Source organism: Neofelis nebulosa, chromosome 1, assembly GCF_028018385.1.
Source record: "Neofelis nebulosa isolate mNeoNeb1 chromosome 1, mNeoNeb1.pri, whole genome shotgun sequence".
Taxonomy (NCBI): Eukaryota; Metazoa; Chordata; class Mammalia; order Carnivora; family Felidae; genus Neofelis; species Neofelis nebulosa.
In genome coordinates, this window is record NC_080782.1 from 76,170,409 (window position 1) to 76,194,671 (window position 24,263).

The 24,263-nt window shown below is 34.2% G+C and overlaps 1 protein-coding gene across 28 annotated transcripts in view; it reads right to left on the reverse strand.

Moving 5' to 3' along the window:
• PPIP5K2 (diphosphoinositol pentakisphosphate kinase 2) overlaps positions 1-24,263 on the reverse strand; it is a 72,989-nt gene that overhangs the window by 5,240 nt on the left and 43,486 nt on the right. For 5 of the 28 annotated variants that reach the window (XM_058725661.1, XM_058725652.1, XM_058725629.1 and 2 more), the window contains 10 exons: positions 21,479-21,586; positions 21,271-21,387; positions 17,723-17,890; positions 15,211-15,384; positions 13,856-13,928; positions 12,015-12,134; positions 11,073-11,135; positions 9,250-9,309; positions 7,251-7,391; positions 2,928-3,053 (listed from right to left, as the gene is read on the reverse strand). In XM_058725661.1, the coding sequence (XP_058581644.1) occupies positions 2,928-3,053; positions 7,251-7,391; positions 9,250-9,309; positions 11,073-11,135; positions 12,015-12,134; positions 13,856-13,928; positions 15,211-15,384; positions 17,723-17,890; positions 21,271-21,387; positions 21,479-21,586 (1,150 nt within the window). Of the gene's footprint in view, positions 1-2,927; positions 3,054-7,250; positions 7,392-9,249; positions 9,310-9,345; positions 9,378-9,667; positions 10,270-11,072; positions 11,136-12,014; positions 12,135-13,855; positions 13,929-15,210; positions 15,385-15,894; positions 16,189-17,722; positions 17,891-21,270; positions 21,388-21,478; positions 21,587-24,263 lie in introns of those variants that run through there. The other 23 variants (XM_058725687.1, XM_058725677.1, XM_058725670.1 and 20 more) reach the window with 15 other exon arrangements.

The window sequence follows — 24,263 nt, forward strand, 5'->3', positions numbered from 1 at the left end:
TCCCTAGTGGGAATAATGAAAAAAAAAATCATAACACAAATTATCAGTATCATGAATAACAGAAATTATTACTAAATTCATTAAAAGGATAGTGCAGTGGGGCGCCTAGGTGGCTCAGTCAGTGAAGTGCCTGACTTCGGCTCAGGTCATGATCTCATGGTTCGTAAGTTCGAGTCCCACCTTGGGCTCTGTGTTCCAGAGCCTGAAGCCTGGAACCTGATTCAGATTTTGTGTCTCCCTCTATCTCTGCCCCTCCCCTGCTCTCTCTCTCTCTCTCTCTCTCTCAAAAATAAAAATAAACATTAAAAAATATTTAAAATAAATTAAAAAAGGATAATGAAGTAACAAGAAGATTGACAACTTAGATAAAATGAACAAATTCCTTGAAAAACCAAGTTACCAAAGCCATCACTAAAATGTAACAGAAAATTAATTCTATCAAAATTTAAGTAAGAAATACCTCTCTTATAAAAAACTTCATTCAGAAAACAGAAGTGGAAGAAATACTTCCAAATCATTTTGAGGCCAGCATCATCAGCCTGATACGAACATTTAAAAGACATCACAAAAACAAAAACCAACATGAAAACAAAAACAACAACAAAAACAAAAAATAACTACAGACGAATCATTATCTTTTAAAAATGCAGGTGTCAAAATCCTCAAGGTCAAACTGAATCCAGCAACATTTATATAAATTATTTATCATGACCAAGTGGGGTCCATTCCAGGAATGCAAGATTGACTTTTATTGGCTTATGTTATATTGAAAAAGTCAAAATAACACCACTTCATCTTTATTATTTAAAAAGGCATATGAAATAATACATTTATTATGTGTCTAATATATAGAGAAAAACAATGGACCATGATTCAAAGAGCATTCAAATCTTAGGCCTACGACTGTTATGTGAACAGGGATTAGTCACAACCTCTGCAATTTTTTCATCCGTAATGGCATAAGAATGGTATTGATCTCTGAAGGCCATGTTTAGAAATGTATGAACAAAAAAAAGTGTTTTGTAGCATAAAAAACTATACAAATGTTAGCTTTGAGTTGTATATGGAATACACTGTAATTTATATTTAAGATACTTTTTCAGTTGTCTGTACCTGCATATATTGATTATTTAGACGGTGCAAACTTTAACTATATTTAAGATATTGCCTTTAATTTATAAGGCCGGATAACCTGACAGAACTATTATCAGGGATAAATGATCAAGTCAGTGGTACAGAGTGCTGTAAGAGTTCTTGTTTTGGTAATCATACAAATACATCACCAGTGGAGGGGGCTGGGTTGGGAGTGGGAAGTAAAGGGAGAACATTTTAGAAGAAAAATGACCTGAGTATCACAAGGATTTATTTGGGAGGAAGTGAACAGTTTGGCAACAGTGTAACAACAGCAACTAACATTTAGTGAGTGTTTACTATGTATGTCAAGTACTTTACATAGGTTATTGCATTCATTTCTGACAACCTTTAAAAGAGTACTATTACCCCGATTTTAGGACTATGAAACTGAGGATCGGAGAGGTTAGTAACTTACCCAAAGTCATAAAGCTAATAAGTAGTAGTGTTGAGATTTTAATCTAGGTCCCTCTGACTCCCAAGCCTAAACTATTAACCAAAAGAATTTGTGAGAGCACTAAAATGCTGAAAAGAATGAAGAAATTTCCAGTGAGGATACAGTCAAACCTTGGAGCTATATAGAATTCTCTCAAGGGGCGCCTGGGTGGCGCAGTCGGTTAAGCGTCCGACTTCAGCCAGGTCACGATCTCGCGGTCCCTGAGTTCGAGCCCCGCGTCAGGCTCTGGGCTGATGGCTCGGAGCCTGGAGCCTGTTTCCGATTCTGTGTCTCCCTCTCTCTCTCTGCCCCTCCCCTGTTCATGCTCTGTCTCTCTCTGTCCCAAAAATAAAAAAAAAAAAAAAAAAAAAAAAAAAAAAACGTTGAAAAAAAAAAAGAATTCTCTCAAGAAAAAAAAAGGTATAGGGTAAGAAAAAGTGAACAGTTGGATGACCCTGTCTGGCATAGCAAAGTAGGAAGAAGAACAACTGTCAGATAAGACTAGAAGAATCGGGTAAAGGGAAATAACAGCAAGGCAGAGTACACCGTGGAAGTCAGAGTAAGAGAGGATTTCAGCAAGGATCAACCACACAGTCAAATATGCCAAAATATAAGAACAAAAAAACAGTTGGGGTGTCTGGCTGGCTGAGTCAGTAGAGCATGAAACTCTTGATGTTGGGGTTGTGAGCTCAAGTCCCACGTTGGGTGCAGGGATTAGTTAAAAAATAAAGTCTTTAAAAAAAATAGAAAAAAAGCTGATAAAAGATAGTTGAATTTGGTACTCATGTCATTAGACTGCGCATGGAGAATTAAAACACTGTAAAGAAAGAGACAAAAATAGGGGGCGTGTGGTTGGCTCAGTTGGTTAAGCGTCCAACTTCAGCCCAGGTCATGATCTCATGGTTCATGAGTTTGAGCCCTGTGTCAGGCTCTATGCTGACAGCTTGGAGCCTGAAGCCTGCTTTGGATTCTGTGTCTCCCCCTCTCTCTGTCCCTCCCATGTTCATGCTCTGTCTCTGTCTCTCAATACTAATAAATAAATGTTTTAAAAAATTAAAAAAAAAAAATCTTTCATATAAAATGACTGAAATAAAGCCTAGACGCAAAAGAAAAGCAATAGGAGACAGTTCATAAGTTAGTTTTGAGAACAGTATGAGTATGAAATATATTTTATTAACAGATACAGTGGCGGGGGAGACAACAGAGGAAAAAATACAAATACATCAACAGACTACAATAACGGTTTTTAACTCTAGGAAGTATAATGATCCTTTTTAAAAACAGATTTTAAACTCAAAAGGCAAGCTATTACTACTCCTCTAATTGCACTACAGAATCCACAAATTCACACACTGCTAACCTGGCTTGCTGCTTGCTTTCGTATTCTTTAAGGTAGCTGGTGGTGTTGGGAGGATTTTTGCAGGTGTATACGTATTTAAAGATATTTTTCTTCTCATTACTGGACTGGAACGTGAAGCTGAAGAGGCTGAAAAGAAAAAAAAAAACAAAACAGATATGGCAGTTCAGTAATTTCCTACCAAGTCCTTACATTTAGAAATTTCTAATGACATATTTAGTGGACTTAGGACTATACGTTACAGGAGAAAATAGACAATGCAAGGTTTACAAAGTAAATTCGGCTACATCATCTTTCCTATAAAAAGTTCTCTCATGCTCTTAGCCCAATAGATGTTCTGTTTATACTGCAAATAATAAGCATTTAACAGTATTTACTAATGGCATGCCAAGAATAGAGCAATAGACTTAATTTTATTGTCCTGATAGAAACTCAGATTCTTAAGGGATGGCAGAGAGCTAATGGCATAATTTTACTGCCTAGTTGAAAAAAAAAAAAGTCCCAAATTGTTTTTCTCTTAAAAATATGAAGTAGAGATTCAGGGACAGTAACTTTATAAACACTATGGTCTATTAATCTATTGTATTTATAAGTAATAAATCAGACTGTCTCCCTCTATTACCTAGTGAGATTTATCTTAATGCAAGGAATTTTAAAGATTTTTTTTCTCTTTCTAATCAAGGTGGAGTGGTTGAGAGGCGTGAAAAGGAAAAGTACGGTAATTCTGAAGTATGAAGTCCTCTGGGGAAGGAGAGCTTCTGGCATGAGCTTCCAGGTTCTTAACTGAAGGGAGGTGAGGAGTTAACAAAACACCAACTCGCCTGCTTTTGCAATTTTTGGAGGACCTGATAGCAATAAACAGCATGTCTCTGAAAAACAAATACGTGAGCCAGTCACAGCAAATGTGTTTCATGTGGCTGACCCGTATCTACACTGAATGAATACAAATCCCATTGGCAGAAGCTCCAAGTAGTCACTAACGATATAACATACAAGTGATGACAAAAATCCCGAAAGCATCATGTAAAGCACTACACCACTACTAAGCTCTTTCCTGCTTACATGTTTGATCCTGTCTCGTTAACTTCCATCTCTAACTTATCTAGTTACTATTTCCACACCTTTCCCCCCATCTGATACTGTTAGTGTTCCATTGTAAGCTACCTTCTAGTTGCCACAAAATTGATTTAATTTTGTTTGAAGCGAGGAAAAAGCCTTTCTGAACGACAGAGGATTAACAATATCGGCTTCATTATAAATAGCACAAAATCAATATAGTCTACATTATAATGCTAATTCCTTGACAATTCAGGGAATTAAGTATAAAATAATATAAATATACTGTGATTACTAAATATTAATTCTGCAGTTACAGTATAAAATAGAGGATTCAGAGGCTTCTATTACAGCTGGCACCTATTTTCTTTTTTTTTAATATGAAATTTATTGTTAAATTGGTTTCCACACCACACCCAGTGCTCATCCCAACAGGTGCCCTCCTCAATGCCCATCACCCACTTTCCCCTCCCTCCCACCCCCCATCAAACCTCACTTAATTCTGCAGTTACAGTATAAAACAGAGGATTCAGAGGCTTCTATTATAGCTGGCACCTATTTTCTTTACTACTCAAGAAGAACTAGAAAACCATACACTCAGAAGACATGGGTTTTTTAGTATTGCTTGACCACTAACCACTTGATTTCCTCAATGGTGTGTAAGTTTTTTTTCTTTAAAGAATAATTTTTTCTCTGGGGCGCCTGGGTGGCGCAGTCGGTTAAGCGTCCGACTTCAGCCAGGTCACGATCTCGCGGTCTGTGAGTTCGAGCCCCGCGTCAGGCTCTGGGCTGATGGCTCGGAGCCTGGAGCCTGTTTCCGATTCTGTGTCTCCCTCTCTCTCTGCCCCTCCCCCGTTCATGCTCTGTCTCTCTCTGTCCCAAAAATAAATTAAAAATGTTGAAAAAAAAAAAAAAAAAAAAGAATAATTTTTTCTCAAATGAAATCTTTTTTTTTTTTTTTTTTTAATTTTTTTTTTTTCAACATTTATTTATTTTTGGGACAGAGAGAGACAGAGCATGAACAGGGGAGGGGCAGAGAGAGAGGGAGACACAGAATCGGAAACAGGCTCCAGGCTCCGAGCCATCAACCCAGAGCCTGACGCGGGGCTCGAACCCACGGACAGCGAGATCGTGACCTGGCTGAAGTCGGACGCCCAACCGACTGCGCCACCCAGGTGCCCCTCAAATGAAATCTTAAATCAAATAGATGAAAACATATACTCTAGTTGAAGCAGCCATGCATGACATAAGGCCTAACCATTCAGCATCATCTTCCTAATGGAATTTCCAAAAGCTCTTGGGAATACAGTCTGAAGACCAATGAACTAGTTTGATTTTAAGGTTTATTCAACTCAATGAGTTGCATTAACTGTATTTACGTTCTTATCTAGTTTCCTTAGTAAGTAATGGCATGAAATTTTAAGAGAACTAGAGAATATGGGGTACAACTTATATCCATGATATAGAAAAGAGCTAATCTGAACTGGAAAAGGAATTTAATATCCTTCATTAATACACCTCAATAACATACTCTGATTAATTGAATTCACTAACCACAGAAATAAAGCCATCATAATAAAACAGCACCACAGAATATACCTTCAGAGATTTTCTTTCTGTAAATGTTCTACCAATTCTCTTTCCAAAACAGATGTCATTACTGCTGTTACCTGTAAGTCACTCACTGAAAATCTTCTAAATTCTAAATAACATTGATTATCTATCCTAAGTTCTTTTTTACTAATTAGAACTTTTCTTTCATCTTTATTTTAAGATTATAAATCCTTGCCCCAGTGAAGCTGTGAAACATCAAATATAAAGGGGTAAATGGTAAATGAGAATTAATTCAGGTTCTCCACTGCATTCTGAGGAAAAGCATTTTCCATTCTATCAGCTAACAGGGAAAAGAAGATAAACATACTTCATTTTCCTAACTTTGACCTCACACAGCTTAAAGAAGTTATTTCATTTGGAGTATTATCAATTCTCAGAGTCAGACACATTCACAGGAAAACTTTGAAATTAAATCCTACTTCCTAAAACCATTCTTAAAGTGAAATATTTTAGAACATAAACCCAAGTATCTCTCCATTGCCATCAATGATTGAAACCTGACCTCTACTACCAGACGTGGAAGAAAAGGGAAGCCCACTATACTGGAGAAATGCAAGGGGTGCCATTTAGACAGAATACAATGTGACGAGAACTCTCTAGAATAATACAATGTGGAAGCCAGAAAAGGGAAGAGAACAGCAATACACGAAAGTGGCTTTCATTCCAAGACCTCTGGTTTCATTCTTCAGAGAAACACATTTATAGTATGCTCCTTACAAAAAGAAGAAAAGTATACACTCAATGTTTGTGACTTTCCAAAAAATAGGACTAGCCCTAGCAAGATTCTTAACTAAGCAGAGCATGCTCTCCCAAACTGGATGCTTCCTAAACTGGAAATTCCCACAGGCTGAAGGATCCTATAGAGCTGAGGATCATAGTAGTCAGCTGACTTCTCATACCCAAAAAAGGTAGCCCTACAGGTTTCCCAGAATGATGTCCCTCAGAATAGTGCTACATGGTGTCTAAATGTGTCACCAAAAATGTGTCTTCTCAAAAAATAAGTTTTGGAAAATCTAAGTATACAGTTTTCCTACATTAATGTAACTCTGTCTCTCCAAAGGGAGGTGGGATATAATACAGTTTCCAAAATTTACTGAGTCATGAATCCCTTTTCTTCACACACATGCATTAACTTTTGCAGAATATTTTCTGAAGAATATAATTTGAAAACCTGTTGTCCTAATTTGCTCTCTTTAGCCAAGAGCTCCTTCTGAATCATTGTGAATATGTACCAGAGGTGGTGAGGCATGGATGGTTATTTGTGCATGTGTGGGTTAATGACAAATGGTATTTTGTAGTTTTTAAAAAAGTTTATTGTAAAATCACACACAATAAGAAAACGAAAAAAAGGCCATCAGTCTATATTGTTGACTTCTATTGCTGGGTCTTAGATTTTTTTTTTTTCCTTTTTTGGGAGGAAAGTTTTTTGGGAGTTATAAAGAAAAGTGGTGCATTCCACATCAATAACACCAAAGAATTTCAAATAATGTTCCTTTATACCCCCTTCTCTCCTAAAATTTTATTCACTATCACTACATGAGTTTGTTGTAATAATTCTTCTTATAGTCTGATAATATCACTGCCACAAAATAATGAAATTAATAACAATAACAACAACAACAACAACAGTAATAACAATAATAATTATTTTCCTACAAATTTCAGGGGTCTTCCGTGGAACTTCACTTGATGGAGAAGCAATGGAAGCAAGAAATTCATCCACCTGCTTTAAAGACAGGGCATTGTGAAGAGTTTCTAGAGGACAAATAGATGGCACCATGGAATACAATTCAAAGCCTGAAAAAAAGAAATGAAAAAAAATTTGGATATTTAAAAAATAATTAAGAAGGAAGAAGACCATTGCTTAGAACTGTACAGGTTAGGTCTTTCCAATCTATCACATGCAATCACATGACATCTCTGAAGTCATGACACCAGATGCTATGCAATATGGGACTGGAACAAGATGTGACAAATATTTCATTTTAAATGTATTCACATAGTACCGCATGCACACAATTTCATTCTACACTTTAGTAAAATCTAAGAATGATACTTAAAGAAAAAAAACCTGGGGGGGGGGGAAACAGAAAAATTACATTAAGTTTGTACTTTATAAAAATCAGGTCTATTTGACAGGTAAGTTGATGCCATGATGTGTCTCTGATGCTAGGATGTTAAAATTAACTTCTTGTTGAAAAATGATTACATTGTAATTACTTGAGGAGTGATTTTAAGTAACTTTTCTAGTAATACCAAGGCCAACAATACTCTCTAGTGTGACCTGAAAACCACACTCATTCATTTATGCTGAAAATCAAATTCCAAAACACATTTTACCTACCTTTATTGAAATAACTCAAATATTCTATTGTTGGAAATTGCTAGCTGAGTACCGTTAGGCCAAGTAAAAAGCAATACAAAATACAGACATGTTTGCATTCAACAATGGCACAGAAATAGAAAAATTTCATGAAACAAACCATGCACATAAATATTAATACCATCAGTGAAACAAAACTGCTTACAATATACACTTTTTAAAAAAACAAGATATAGGTTATTCACTTTTTATAAAAATTGCCTGTTGATTTAAATTTTATTCAACTGAATGGCTTTTAAAATTGCTCTCATAAACAATTAAAGTAGTAAGTCTTCCTGCACCTCTTCTTTCTAACATTCAAACTAATTTCCCTCTAAAGGAAATACTTTTAATACTTAGATTAAGATTTTATATAAAGGCTAACGTTATTAAATAAAAAGTAAAAATTAATTAAACTCAAACAGACTACAAAATTCTCTGCTTCAATAGGCATGTGCTCATTTTAACACTGACTGATATTTACTTAATTTCAGGAGGAAACAGTGACCCAAGAACTGACTAATTCTTGGCTGGAATAGGGAAACTGATTAAAAGAGAATCTAATCTTTCTATGAAAATAACCAAAGGATTTACAAAATTGGTATGTTTGATTTTCAGGTGCAAACCAAAGCATGACGGAATGTTACATATGCTTAAAGAACAAAACAAAACAGAAACTATACCATAACAGCAGCTAAAGCACCTAAATAAAGCACTAAAAGAATTGGGCTTGCACAAGTAATACATTTTTTTAAAGTATAAGACTCATGCAAATAAGCGCAAACCCTTTCTTTGCATTACACTGAACTTAGCAATGTTATGTTTTTTTTGTTTTTTTCATTTTTTCAACGTTTTTTATTTATTTTCGGGACAGAGAGAGACAGAGCATGAATGGGGGAGGGGCAGAGAGAGAGGGAGACACAGAATCGGAAACAGGCTCCAGGCTCCGAGCCATCAGCCCAGAGCCTGACGCGGGGCTCGAACTCACGGACCGCGAGATCGTGACCTGGCTGAAGTCGGACGCTTAACCGACTGCGCCACCCAGGCACCCCAGCAATGTTATGTTTTTTATCCTTTCATCAGAATCTTGCTAAGTATTCTGTAACAGCTATTTCCTTGCATTTGCCTGTTAGATTTTATAACAGGCAAATAATAATATAATCAGGTTCCTCAGGACTGCATTTTTTCCTCATTTATCTTTAGTAAACTTTGTATTTAATGCACAATGAAAGGGTTAGCGCAGCAATTTAAAAAGCCACCCTGCTGTCATGTTTAGAAGCTATAAAAACATACCACTGGAGCCTAGACATTCCACAGAGGAAACGGACCAGCACCTATAGAGGTGTAGGTGTTCTGCACAGAGGCCCAGAAAATAAGGTAAAGCACTGTCAGAAGATACTTGTTTCACCATGTTCCTTGAACTAAAGATGAAGGGAGGGGGTAAGTCCATGATATGTATTAAGATGGAAATAACATGAAAGTTAGGGGGAAATAAAAAGTGAAAGAGTCAAATGACAATTTATAGGACAGATAAGACAACACAGTATAAAAAAGGAAAAAAATCTTGAAAACCCCAAAGAAACATTTCTAGAATTGAAAGAAATGCATTTTAAACGCATTAAGTCACATGTGTGGAAAATCCACATTTTTAAAAAAGCTTTAGCCAAAGGAATATAAAGTTACTCTATTTTCTGTTAAATTTAACTTTTTTTTTTTTTTTTTAAAGCTTCAGTAAACACAGATTTCTCCTATGTAAAACTTTCCATACTGGCTGTAAATACATAAGCATTCTGCACAAAAACTATAGTCAGTCTTAAACCTGCAATGTCTCTTCTTAGAATTTTGTGACTTGTTTTTCTTGTGACTTTGGTTTTTCTTCTAAGAAGTTCTTTAGAAGCTGCAGCTGTATCAAATAAGGATCTTTTTCTTCAGAAAGTAGCATTTAAAGAGCTACAAAGGAGGAAAAGCACATAAGCTTTAAGGATAAATTTTCTTGTTGAGGATGAGATCTTCTTACTCCACCTCCAGAAGTATTTAGTGCACTTCTATAGGATCCAGAAGGGGGAGAATGGCTATAAACTTGTGTTTAATCCTTCAGTTTCATCTAAGTTTTTGAAAGACTTGACTTGAATTTTTGAAAGGTGTATTTGCAGTTAAAAGGAAAAAAAAAATTCCAGGGGACAAAAGTACCTTCATTCCGAATAAAAGCAAAAACAGGTATGTTTTCTTTTAAATTCTTCTATCCTCAATTATTTACAAGTGGTCAGTAAATATTCCCTCTTGACCCAGAAGAACAAGCTCTGTGTAAGAAAGCTGTAATAATGCAACAATTCAGTTTATAAACAATGGCCACAAAAACACTTTACTGTACTGTTCAGCCTCAGAAATTGAATTTAACTGAATGAGCTTTCTAGATTTTTAGCTTAGTGTTCTTCCTATCAGAAGTTCTCCAAATTTTAATGAAAAGCAGTGGTACCAAAAAGAATTGGTTGCTTGACAACAGCAAACCATACAGCCACATGAGGATAAAGTAAATACTGGATAAAATTTTCAGAGGTCTCCAGACCAGGTTGAGTTTGCTTTAGACAAAGAGCCACTGATAAATGTTACACAGTGAAATCTGCATCTCCTAGTTCCCAAGAACTTTTCAAACACATCATCTGGCTGTTTGACAAGCGTGGCTCAGTATTTTTTATCAAGTAGCTCAATAAAATAACTATGTGATCAGAAAAGAATTCAGGAAGAAAAAAAAACATTAAAATAATTAAGACTTAAAAAGAAAACAATACTAATTGTTGTATTTTTAAAATTTGTGTAGACTGATCACTTGAGAAATTAGAAGGGATTTTTAGGTGCTAATTTAGTATTAAAACTCATCATCATTGTGGTCATTTAAAAATTTAAGATGAGTGATGTTAAATGATTGTGTAAATTACAGCTGATAAAGGGAGTGAGACAGTATCAATATTTTGGATTAATAGTAAGTTGGAATTACATGCCAACTGAAATTAAGAATGGAGAAATGAATGATACTGTATACCCCACAGTTTGAAATAAAAGAAAAATAAAAAAGGATGAAGCAGGGGAGTATCTTTTAAAATAAAAGCAAAACGTACCATTGGTTGGGTGTCGAGCAAATGAGATAGAAAACCTTTTAACAGCAGAACCGCGTGTGGCGTCTGAGAAAGAGAAAAACAGGTACCTGAAATTCGTAATAGCTACCAAAAGAAGGACACTTAAAAAAAGAGGGAAAAAACAAATATATAAGGAGGTTAGAATTAGGTGACATGCAGAAGGGAATGAGAGAGGGTACTGGTTAAAAGTAAAATGGCTTGAGGATAGAGGCAAAGTGTTTAATGAAATACACAAAAGAAAGAAAAGCAGGATGAGCCAGCAATTCTGTTAAGTCCATGTTTTACTGACTTAAGTAAATTTGTGGATATATGAAAAGAAGTTTTAAATAAATCAAAGGGTAATAAACACTCCTATTAATAGAAGGGACAAGCTTCCAGAAGCCTCCAAGGATAGTCCAAATATTAAAACTTAAGGTACATTAACAACAGTGAAAGGCTATCCAACTAGGGATTCTAAAATATTCTCATCATATGTTTGTTTTTATAAAAATATTGCCAAGTATAGAAGTATATTTTCTTCTATTTATCTACATTCCATTCACTTTATTTTATTTTTATCAATATCAGTAAGTAAAATAAGGGATAACGATAAACAAAAGTTTAAAAGATCAAAGAAAGATTTATTCTTTATAATATGGCTTATCAACTATCTAAAAGACCCAATACATGTAATGCAGCTCTAAACTTCACATTTGAACAAACTATTTATTGAATAAGTACTGTATGTCTAACTACAATTAACTCTTTGATGAAACATGAATCCAAGCTATGGATGAGAGAGCACTGGTTGTCATTTAGGCAAAGGGTGCTAGGATTCCATTTGAGTTAGTCAGTGGGCTTAGGCTTGTCTTTGAGAAGTACTATATGCTCATGGGTGTGTGCATGGGTGTGGATATGAATCTGTGTGTGCATGTGTGCACATACCATCTATGCAGCCAGAAGAAGTCAGCTTTTTACGATGAGTACGAGCATAATCCTGTAGGTTAGGTGCGCTTGAAGAACCCCCGAGCACCGAGGTGCTAAACAGGCCCGCACAGTGAGACCCTGATGGGAGTTAGAGAAAATACATACACAACGGGTGTTCTTCCATTCACATTGGGAATTCATGCAGCATGCAATAACATGGCTCTTACCACACTTATCTGGCAGTGCCTTGAACAGGCTCACAATTCGCTTGTAATGTCAAGTTTAATATAATCACCACCACCATTTATCATATGTACAAATGAGGGTACTTAACACTATATAAAATGTTGTCTTTGAGGAAAATAATATGCCTACACAATTAGACATATACATTTTAAAACTATTAAAAACACTACTATAGAAGTTAATTTAGGTTGATAAGGGATTCTGTCAATTTGCATTAACAGGTCATATAAAGAAATCTCTCTTCGCACAGATCTAGTCACAATAGATCAGCATTTTTGAATGTATGTCTGTAAATGAAGAATTTTTTCTGGTATCCTTGAGTTAAGAATCATCAACATATGTTATGAAATAAAACAAAGCTTACTAATTTGTGAGAAGACCAGGTAAGAACAACTTCTTGTAGGTCATCCAGGCCTAAATCACCTTACACTTCTAATACTTGAATGACTTAAGATCTTAATTAATAAGACCCTATGAAACACATTATTAGCAAATAAAACACAGCCAATCCAACTGATGCTTAGTTTGTAGTCAAAGTCTTCACACCCAAGTAAAACTTTTACCACTAGGTGAAGATTAAATAAGTTTCTATCAAATACATTTTGATACATAAAGGAAGATCATGTGGGAATATTAAGTTACCAACACAAGCTATACGTAATTAACTAAAGATCTTCAAGTAAGTAGGCATCAACAAGCAGTTCATATACTTAGTATACAGAGCAAAGTACATATATAGTTGAAAATTACTTATTTATACTTTCATTAAACCTATTTAGACAACTACTTACAGAAAATACTATGCTATTACCTCATATAGTTTATCAACAATGAGCTTAAAACCGATAAATTTAGCAAGATCTTTCTCGATGTTGCTTTGCAACATTATTTGCAAAGAACCAATTATGTTCTATAGGTCAAGAAAGAGTAACAACTATCCCTGTGCATTAGTTTTGCTTTGGTTTTTCTTAGGAAATAGTCAAAAGGAAAATTAATACACCAAGAAAGGGTTTAAAACACTCTTTACTAAGTAACTTAAAAACAACAACAACAACAACAACAACAACAACAATTTTTTAAAGTAGGCTTCACAATAGCACAGAGCCCAACGCGGGGCTTGAACTCATGACCCTGAGATCAAGACCTGAGCTGAGATCAAGAGTTGGATGCTTAATCCACTGAGCCACCCAGGCGCCCCCCCTAAATTTTTTTTTTTTAATCAGAAAAGTAGAAGGTTCTGTTTTGTATGCAATAGCGTATTCACAATTTTATCAAGTGGGAAAAATGAAGTTCCTTCCTAAATTAAAGAATTTTGGGATTTTAATTTATAGAATACAAGACTAAAAACTACCATTGGCAATTGGACTAAGCAGTTTACATTATGGACATTTAAAAAAAATTATACATCAAAATTAAACGCTATTTCTTGTTCATTTTATTAAAACTATATTGTATACTTTGAGTTGTACAACTCAACATTTTTGAATTAGTGTATGTTAAATAAAAATAAAGCATAGCATTTGGTCATGCTTTCGTCACTGAAGAGTTAGTTTTACATGTGTGCAAAATAGGGAGTTGAAGGTCTGGAGTTCAATTTCCTTTAGACCACATACCTACAGTAGGGTTCTGCTTCTGTTCCACAAGAGTTCTTGGTGTTCGCAGATAATTAGCGTTTTCAGATACAACCTGCACAAGGAAAGCAAAATAAATGAGGTAAAACAGTAAAATCAATTTAAAAGTCCATACTTCATTTGCAGCCTGTTCCAGACAGACAAAGGTTAATAAGCTGTATGATAAATATTAGTAGAAATACATAAAACATGAAAGATCATGCAAGATCCCCTTCTGAAGGGAGTCCATTTCATATGAAGTCCTTGCAATGAAGTGGTGCAAAGCAGGCATTCAGAATGAAATATCATGTATGAAACAAGACAGATGAAAAGAAACAATTAATAGATTGATAAAATTTCACACTCTCTTAAAAGAAGCCAAATGCCCACTTTTAAACAGCTCCTGTATTTGAAGGGGGGAAAAAACAATCACAAACAAAAGAAAAGACAGACAGAGACTGTTGAGGTCACCATACAATTACTGATCCATGCACGGGCTTTATCAGAGTAACCTTTAAATATTCACAGCCTTAATGGATACCATAATCCCTTTTCCTATAATCAAATGCATTATACTTCCAAAAGGAAATTGCTGAAATTCTCAAAAAAGTCATGTGTAACAGCATGGAAGTGTAAAACCTTCCACTATAAAACAAAACAAACCCCCAAACCCTAGTATTTTAAATTTCCAAATGTCATCACAGAAAGTCCTTCTGAAATCATTTAACTTTGGCCCACATTATTAGTGGGCACCTATACATTATACCCTCTCATAAAGAGAGCATTAAAATATTACACAACTAAACCCCACGCTGTATATATCCCTTAGATACTTCCAGATAATGCAATAGTGAGGGAGAGAACAATCAGTATTACATGAGCCCTGCTAATTAACACAGGACCATGTAAATCTTGGATTTTAAAAAATGTTCAAACTCTCAGCAAATTCCAAATGGAGTCAATATTTCAATTATGGGGGAAATGGTTACTGAATTTTCTTACCATCAAATTATGTAATTTTGTTTCTAAATGTTTTAAAGGACAACTATGCCAAAAAAACGATTTCTCTCCTTTAAAGAAATTTTTTTATTAACACTAAAAGTTCCAGGAGTATAAAACTTATTAATTTTTTACTCCTGGATATTTAAAACCCTCCCAGTAAAAATCCTAAACACATGCAATGTAAGGGGTTTCTTTCCCTCAAATATTGTCAGATATCACAAGCATTTGAAAATTAAAAATTAAAATACAGAAGGATTTACTCTGATGTTAAATATAAGGGATTAGATGTCCTCAAAGACAGCTATTTGTTGCTCTGAATGCAGGTAGAAAATTTTAATGAAGTAAAGTTTAAAAACCTGTTGCCATGAGCCAAAAATACTGGATGTGAAAGCCAATGATTTGGGGGAGACAGGGGAAGAAGTGATTTGTTCCCCTGATCTGCGTCTTCGACGCCCAGTACCCACACCACTGGTATAATGCAGCCAGGTACCAGTACCCTCTGGGCTAGACACACTCAGGGGGCTCTCTTCCTGGAAGTGAGAAAGGGGCAAAAAAAAAAAAAAAAAAAAAAAAAAGCAGAGCATGCAAAGTTAGATACAACAGAGCCAAATGATCAGAAAGAAAAAAAAATACAGTTTGTTTGCATTTGTTTAACAATTTTTAAAAAACTATTAAACAGTAATTTGGGAGCCAAATAATTCAAATATTTGAGAAACTGACAGGAATGGCTTACAAATCTAATTGCATGTGACAACAACTGTAAGAATTACCTTATTATCTTAAATATACAAAATATCTATACTGCTTAATAGTTGTTCCTTGTCTCTTAAAACTGGAAAGATTTAACAATTTTCTGTCTTAGCAACTTATAAAATATGAAAGTATTGTTTAATTTTAGATATTCAAGACGTTTTGTGCTATACTAACCTTTTAACCCAAAGCACTAAAGAATTGTGCAAAGGGTTAAAGAGATTTCAATGTATGTAAGGTAGAAAAGAAAACCTGTCTGCCAGCCATATTTAAAAAAAAAAAAAAAAAAAAAAAAGAGGTAAGATGGATTCAAACTGCACTTGTTTCCACTTTCAAGTTATTTATTTGTTTACCCCCTCCAAAGATTATTCATAGAGTTCAATAGGCAAAACATGCAGCAAACATTCTCATTTACATGTTTGCATGTTCAGGTTTCAGACAGTGAGGACAGAGTAAAATCTACTTGCACAAAATGAAGAGAATAGTCTTTCTCTCTGTGTGTCTTTTGGAAGTACAAACTTCTGATATCCATGGAGATGGTGGACGCTGGAAAAAGTCTTCAAGGTTTTACTTGAATTATTTACCTTATGGAAGTAAAAGTTTAGCATGGCATAGAAATAATCTCTTGAAAGCAACTATTTAAGTATGAGAAAAAGGTTTATAAATGTGTTCTGCGTCTTAAGAATTAACAAAGGGCAGTAATTTTGTTGAAGATTTTATAAACATAAATGTGTTGCAAAATGGACTCCCAACACATTTGGCTGTATCAGTGTTACAACGTTTTTGGAGTGCAGAAGAAGGTTTAATGGTGAAGTTTTGAACAATCTGATTAATTTGCAGATTGCTCTTATTCAACAACATCAAAATCACTGCCCTCACACAAATGGTAGTTTAGGTTATATTAATATGTCATTTCCCGATTTTTTTTAATTAAAGATACCTGAACATAACCCCAGGTATCTCATTTTTAAATTAAGTATAGTAGAACATAATCCCAAATTCTACAGTTGTTAGTTGTCCTCTTTTATAATTAACTTAGAATATCATAGAAATCCTAACTAGTACACAATTTTCATTATAAAATTATAACAATCTGTTTTACTGATGGATGTTTTTCCTATTCATACTTGCCCAACTGGGTCACAGATATATTTGAAATTTGAGAATCGTAAAGCACTTATGTTTGTATAATTTGAGGCTATAGAAATGAGCATAATTCTTTTTTGTTTATATTCTGACTCAACAACTGCTAAATAAATGTTATACCTAACTCTTAAGTCTTGGCATGTTTAATTATCAACAAAAAATATTTTTCTAATTAAAAGTTTATGGTTGTTTCTATCTTACAATCTTGCTCTATGCTTTTACTTTAGCATTTAGACAACATTTATAAGCACTAATCTCAATCAGTGCTGGGGAGAATCATGCTACTGAGAACACAGATAACCCAAAATTAAGGTATTTAAAATATAAAAATACATACAGGTGTTAAATATTTACTTAACTAGCTACAATCCAACTATTCAACTTTCCTCTTAAGTCTTCTTTTAGTAGTTATTTAAGTGTTATTCTGTTAGAGAACATAAGAACTAGCTTTATTTAATTGTAGACAAAGGTAAACTTTCAACTATCTCTTCAAATTTTCAAATTCCTATACTGGTTTTTGCAATCAGGCTGACATTTTAGAAGTTCATATCTTTATTACAGTGTCACTGGAATCAGTTGTTGTTGAAGCATTTCTGGCAATACCTCTCTCCTTTCAGACAAAAATTATTCTCTGCTCATTACATCAAACTCTTAAAAAAGTTCTTTATTAGAATAACCTAAAGTGACAGGACAAAAAAAAAAAAAATTGATCAGCTCTTGGAAAGGTCTTATTTTACCGTATCTATTCAACTTGGTTACAAAAACTATACATAGAGCTCCAGATTCTTAAAACTAATCTCTTTTTTAATAGCCTCTATATTTTTAAAATATTTATTAGAAAAATAGGCAAGGATAAAAATAAAAAATTTGTCAGGGTCCCAAGTTCCATAATTAAAGCTGTATTTTCTTTTCTGGTTTATTAAAATATAGTTAGTTTATTTAATGAAAACATGCTCTGACACATATACTTACTTCATTTGTAGCCATCTTCCTAGATCTTGGAAGTGGAGACTTCCTGTGTATATGAATTGGCTCTGATACCATTGGTTTGAACAGTATCACAGCACGATCAACCTCATCTTTTTTAGAAGTATGTGGTTCCTCATCATTATCAATTTTAAAAGATCTCCTGCCTTCATTCTGTAGGCAAAGAATACAACATATAAAATTCAGATAAATTCTCTTCTGATGAACAAATTCAACCATCAGTTGGTGAAGTCAGTTGAAGTACATATACAAGTTTGTTTATTCAAATCAATCCATATTAATTGAATTTTTACAACAGCCTAGTACTATACTAGGTATCATGAGACAGATGACAGAGTACCCAACTTTAATAAAAACATATACTCCACAGAGAAATTAAACAGCTAAATGACAATATAAAGCCATCTAAAACAAAGTACTTAATTTTTATCAATTGCCAAAATAAATAAGAAATAATAACAAATGACAGTAATAACAGACATCAATTTTATTATATAGGAATGGCATCAGCATGAGCACAAACTAAAACAGCATTTTAATTTATAAATTTCAGAATATTTAAATTCTGTTCCAAATATTCCCAACACATGTGATGACTGCATACATAAATAATCATGCGATGACCTACTAAATATTTACTGGGTGTGCCAGGACACAGATGAATAAGATGAAGTCCCAGGTAAAAGATAAACAAATTAAAAAAATTTATACCAAATATATATCTATAATAGAATAAGTAAATTGGGGCATAGTCATAACACTAAAACACGTATTGTAAAGCAGTAACAATGAACAGACTAAAAGTAAATATAATTATATCAAAGAATCTCACAAACATAAGATTAGCAAAAAGAAGTCAAGCAGAAGTACCTAAAACCCCTCATCAAACTAAGGAGTATAGGAAATGAAGAGGAACTTCTTTCATTGGTTAAGGGATATCTAAAATCTTGACACATCGGGGGACCTGGGTGGCTCAGTTGGTTGAGCATCTGACTTTAGCTCAGGTCATGATCTAACGGCTTATGAGTTCGAGCCCTGCGTGGGGTTGTGCTTACAGCTCAGAGCCTGGAGCCTGCTTTGGATTCTGTGTCTCCCTCTCTCTCTGCCCCTCCCCTGCTTGTGCTTGCTCATACTCTCTCTCTCTCTCTCTTTCTCTCTCTCTCAAAATAAATAAACATTAAAAAAAAAGATCTTGACACATCATCAGTTAATAAATCACTGAAATATTAGTGTGTCTACCATTACTAAATCTACTCAACACTGTACTGGACATTTGTCACAATTAATAGATATGATCATATACATAGGAAATCCAAATGACTGTATGGATAAACTACTAGAATGAATAATAGCATGCAATGAGGCTGCTAGTTATAAAATCTTCATATAAAAATGAGTTAAAATTCAATTTGACAATAACAAACAAAGGAGAATTTGAATAAGCCACTTATGATAGCATAAAAATACAAAGACCTAGCAACTAATCTGACAAAGATACAACACATGAAAAAAATCCCTTAATTGTACCAAAAAGATATAAAAATAGCTAAATAAATTCAGAGATATACCAAGTCCTTGTTATTGCCCTCAAATACTGTGTTATTGCCCTCAAAATTGATCTGGAGAATTTATGTCATCTCAATCAAAATCCCAAAAAGATCTCTTTGCAACATTACTTTTTGCTTTAGCTTGAGAATGTCTAAGTGTTTAGTATCAACACTTCTATTCAACACCATACTGGTCCAAGCTAGTAGCACTTCATAAAAGCATATCCAAATGGCCAATAAACATATGAAAAGGTGCCAATCGTTACTGGTCATGAGGATAATGTAAATTTAAACCATGACAAGAAATCACTACATATCCCTCAAAATGGCTACATTAAAAAAAAATCTATTTATCTATCTATATCTATATCTGTACCTGTATCTATATCATACCAGGGTCTGACAAAGATGGCAGTATCTTTAGAAAACTATTTGACTGTATTATCTCAAGCTGAACATATGCACACCCTATGACCTAGCAAGTTTACTCCTTGATGTATATCCAAAAGAAATATGTACATATATTCACCAAAAGACTTGTACAAGAATGTTCATGAAAGCACTCATCTTCATAGCTTGAATGGAAACAAATGATCAAAGTGGAATAGATGAACACATTGCACTATGTTTACTTCTATATATTGTTGCCATGTAATCCTATATGACAACAGAAACAACAGAATGGATGAAACTCATTAACATAATGAAAGAAAACCCACCTCACACCCCCCAAAAAAGCATGTATTTTGTGATTTCATTTATAACAAGTTCAAAAATAGGCATAATTAAAACATGGTGCTAACTGTCTTGATAGGTATCTTTGGGGAGAAGACAGGGAGACTATGACAGGGAGGGGCACAACTGGATCTTCTGGAATGATGATATTATTCTATCTATTACCTGGTTGGCTGTTTTATAATTGTGTTCCTTTTGCAATACATCATTAAGCTATACACTTTGGATTTATCAATATGAGTTATAGTTTAGTAAAAAGTTTTAAATTTAACATATATTTAACTTTGTAAGATCACTCTAAGAATTAAAATACAATAATTTGTGCCAAGTGCTTATTATTATTAGCACAATGTTTACCATGCAATAGTGCTCTGTGGGAGATGCAGGAGAGAAGCATCAAAGGAAAAGACTTCAAAAGGGAAAGGCTGGAGAAGGTGCAAGGCCTTAGGAAATGTTTACATATCTGAACTAGGCTGGCTAGACTCCTAAGCCTAGAGCCATTAACATTGTCCAGGGCCGGATCCTCCTTCACACCTGACCCTTCCTAGTGTTATAGCAACAATTAACTCGAAATTCAACTTTGAAAAGCTAAACCATTAGATTAATTAACACTTGCTTAGATGACTTTATGCACAATTATCCTAACAAAAAGCTTCATTCTGGAGTCGGGGGCCCTGGGGCCTCATTCCATCCAGTATGAGGACCTTTGCTTAACTGCACTTTATTTGCGCACTCATCTTTTGCGACAGGCCATACTCCTTTGCAACAATGCTCAAGTAATATGACAACCAAAACCCAAACCAAAACTATAGTTAAGCATTGTAAATAATGGCCTTAAAAATACAAAAAGTTTAGGGGCCCCGGGGTGGCTCAGTCAGTTAAGTGTCAGACTTGGGCTCAGATCATGATCTCCTGGCTTGTGAGTTCGAGCCCCACATTGGGTTCTGTGTTAACAGCTCAGAGCCTGGAGCCTGCTTGGATTCTGTGTCTCCCTCTCTCTCTGCCCCTACCCAGCTCGAGCTCTGTTTCTGTCTCTGTCACTGTCTCTCTCTCAAAAATGAAGAACATCAAAAAAATTTTGAAAAAAATACAAAAAAATCTATATAAAACATAAAATTCTAGTATGCTCAGAAATGTTGTCCTCCCAGGGTGCCTGGGTGGCTCAGTTGGTTAAGTCTTCAACTCCTAATTTCGGCTCAGGTCATGATCTCACAGTATATAACCAAGCCCTGAGAATTTCATCTTTATTACCTCTCTTGAAGCTGGTCTATATCCATAGCCTGATGGTAAATTTTTGTCTTCTTCGCATCCTTTAGCTCCAGGACTAAAATGTAATTCAACATGAAAGCGTTCCTCTGAGGAAAGATCCTAAAAAATATTATAGAACATTTTCAAAATGAAAAACGTCAGGCTATTTATTTACCTATGGTAATACACCCAAATCAAGAACTCTTTTTACCTTGTTAGGATCCTCATAAAGCATGATAACAATCTGAGTCATATAATTGAGTTCATTGACAACATTTAAGTAATCCATAGCCCGTTTCCACTGTTCATCCTTCGATTCCTAAACAAAAGGTATATGGTAAGCATTTTCTCCTATTGCTTTACTTGAAAGTCACTCTATTTTCATTATGGTAGTTATTTAATCTTGAGTGATACCATACAAATAAGGTAAATAAGTATATGCTCAACCTCTCAAAATAACTCCACTACCTTTAAGTCTTGATAAATTACTTATGTTTAGGTTAATTATTCTAAAAATCTGTTATGGCATTCTTAGAAAGTCTAGTGGTAACTTTTTTTTAATAGCTTCTAGAATTTAAAAATTAAAAATCTCTTGAAATACAAACCCACAACTGAATTCTGAGGGTAAGGAGCAGTGAGATGTTAACCTTAAGTTCCAAAGTACCTGATGTAGTATCATGCTTCGTAAACTGAATACCATCGTCTAAGAATAGAGCTATTTTTCCACCATCAAATAGTGCATGTATGTATTACATGCCTATCCGTAAATATGCCTTGTTACACTGCAGTGGTATTTAAAATAATCAGCAGGAGGTGGCACATGTAGGTTCCATTAATCTTACCATCTCTTTCATCGCTCCTCCACCTTCATTTAGATAATCATGGTCTTTAAACATCTAATCACAGAGCATCAGAACTGAAAGGGATCCTAGAGAACATGAACTACAAACATTCTAAGTAGAAAATTCTATCTGAAAAGGTTAAACTAGTCAAGGTACAAAGTCTACAGTCAATAGTCAATAGGGTCCACATCACAGAAAACTCTTCCATATGTCATAAACTTTAGAAATAAAGGCATACAACAATTTTCTGCATATAGTAAGAGCATTCAGTATTTTGCACTTCAGTATAAAATGTGCAGTTTTAAGAAATGAAATTTGATATACAAAAGCCCAAACTTATAACACCACATGTTAATTGCATATTAAAAAACCCCAGAAAACAAAACTAGCATGTATTTCCTTTTCAAATTTAGACACTCGACATCCCTGAGGAAGCATGCCCCTTTTCAAGTTTATGGAAGAGTAAAATTAAATATACATCATATAATTTGTATTCTTCCATGTGTGCTTAGCATCATTATAACAAATGGCTATCCACACCTCTAAATGCTGTAATGCCAAGCCATCAAAGCTGCTACTCTTAACCTAAGCAATACTCCAGAGAAACAACTGCATCTGTGTGTTTGTGAGTGTATTTGGGGAAGGTATATGTGCAAAGATATATACATTTTTTTAAAAATTAATAAAGAAAAATATAAGTTAGTATAACATTTCTGAGTTATACTAAATGAGAATTACTATAAATGAAGGGTTTAAATTAAATACTAAAATTTTTCAATAGGTTCATGATCCTACATTATGAATAAGAACACCATCTAATAATATCTAATTCAGTGCTGTAGGTACAGGTTCTGCTAGGTCAGTGCTAATGAAGAGATGAAATTAAATAATATTTAGTAGCACTTTTATATTTATATATGTTATATATAGTACTATATATCTTTATGTACTATACATATTGTATATATAATAATATATATATATACTATGTGTAGTATGTATATAATATATATGGCACTATATATACTACATATTTAGTATATTTAGCATATATTTAGTAACTTCCTGAATATAGTCAGTATGCAAAAATCCATAAAACCTTTTTTTTTTTAAAAATTAAGTCTCATTCAATATAGTCCCTGAAATGTTATTTACAATATTGTTTCCTTAACAAACACCTTTAAAAAAAAATCTATTATGGAGAGCTAGATTTTACCGAGTTCACACTGAAAAATCTACAGTTTCAACAGGGAAGAGAATGAACAAGGTTTTAAGTATATTAGTCACAGGGTCTTATAAAGATATTATGACCTGGGACAATGATTTATAGTTCAAATAAATTAATTTTTTAAAATTAGCAAATGGGACATCATATTGATATTATAGACTTTACATGTATTTACTAACGTGAAAAATACTTTTTTTTTTCAAAAATCTGGAAGCAGAGTTTTAAAAGAATGGTGTTCAGTTTCTGTTTTACAAATGCAGCTGAGCATGAGATATACTCAACAAGCTCTATTGTATTGCCATCACCCTAGTCCAAATTACATCATCTTTTTTAGATCACTGCCATAGCTTCCTAACTGGTTTCTTCATATCTACTCCAGCCTATCTGCTGTCCACACAGCAACCAAAGCCATTTACTTCCCTGCTTAAAAATGGCTTTCTAATCCCTTTAGGATTCCCAAAGCACTGGCTCTTCATCCTTATTTGTTGCCATTTTCTCCATTGCTCACTATTATGCTCCATAGCCTTGTTCTATTGGTTCCTATATGTTCCATGCTTCATCCCCTAAGTAAATGTAAGAGAGTAAAAAATGAACCATGTAAGAGACGTAGTTCTCTCCCCCAAAAACAATTCCATCATTACTATTGGATATGTGAATTCTTGCCTTGCTAATTAAGGGTCATTTTTTCCCCCAACTATTTCGTTTATTAAAGCTGCAAGGGATGTCACTTGGCTATTCCTTAGGGACCAACAAGAAACCAAAACAAGAGGGAAGAACATATGAATTAGAAAACATGATTAGAACAGAACACTGAAATAACTTCAGGGTTACTTTAATATTAGTTATTCATCAAGGCTAATAATAAAATTAAGAATCAAGAGACATAAAAACAAATCTTCGTTATACATCTAATTTCCCTTTACTAA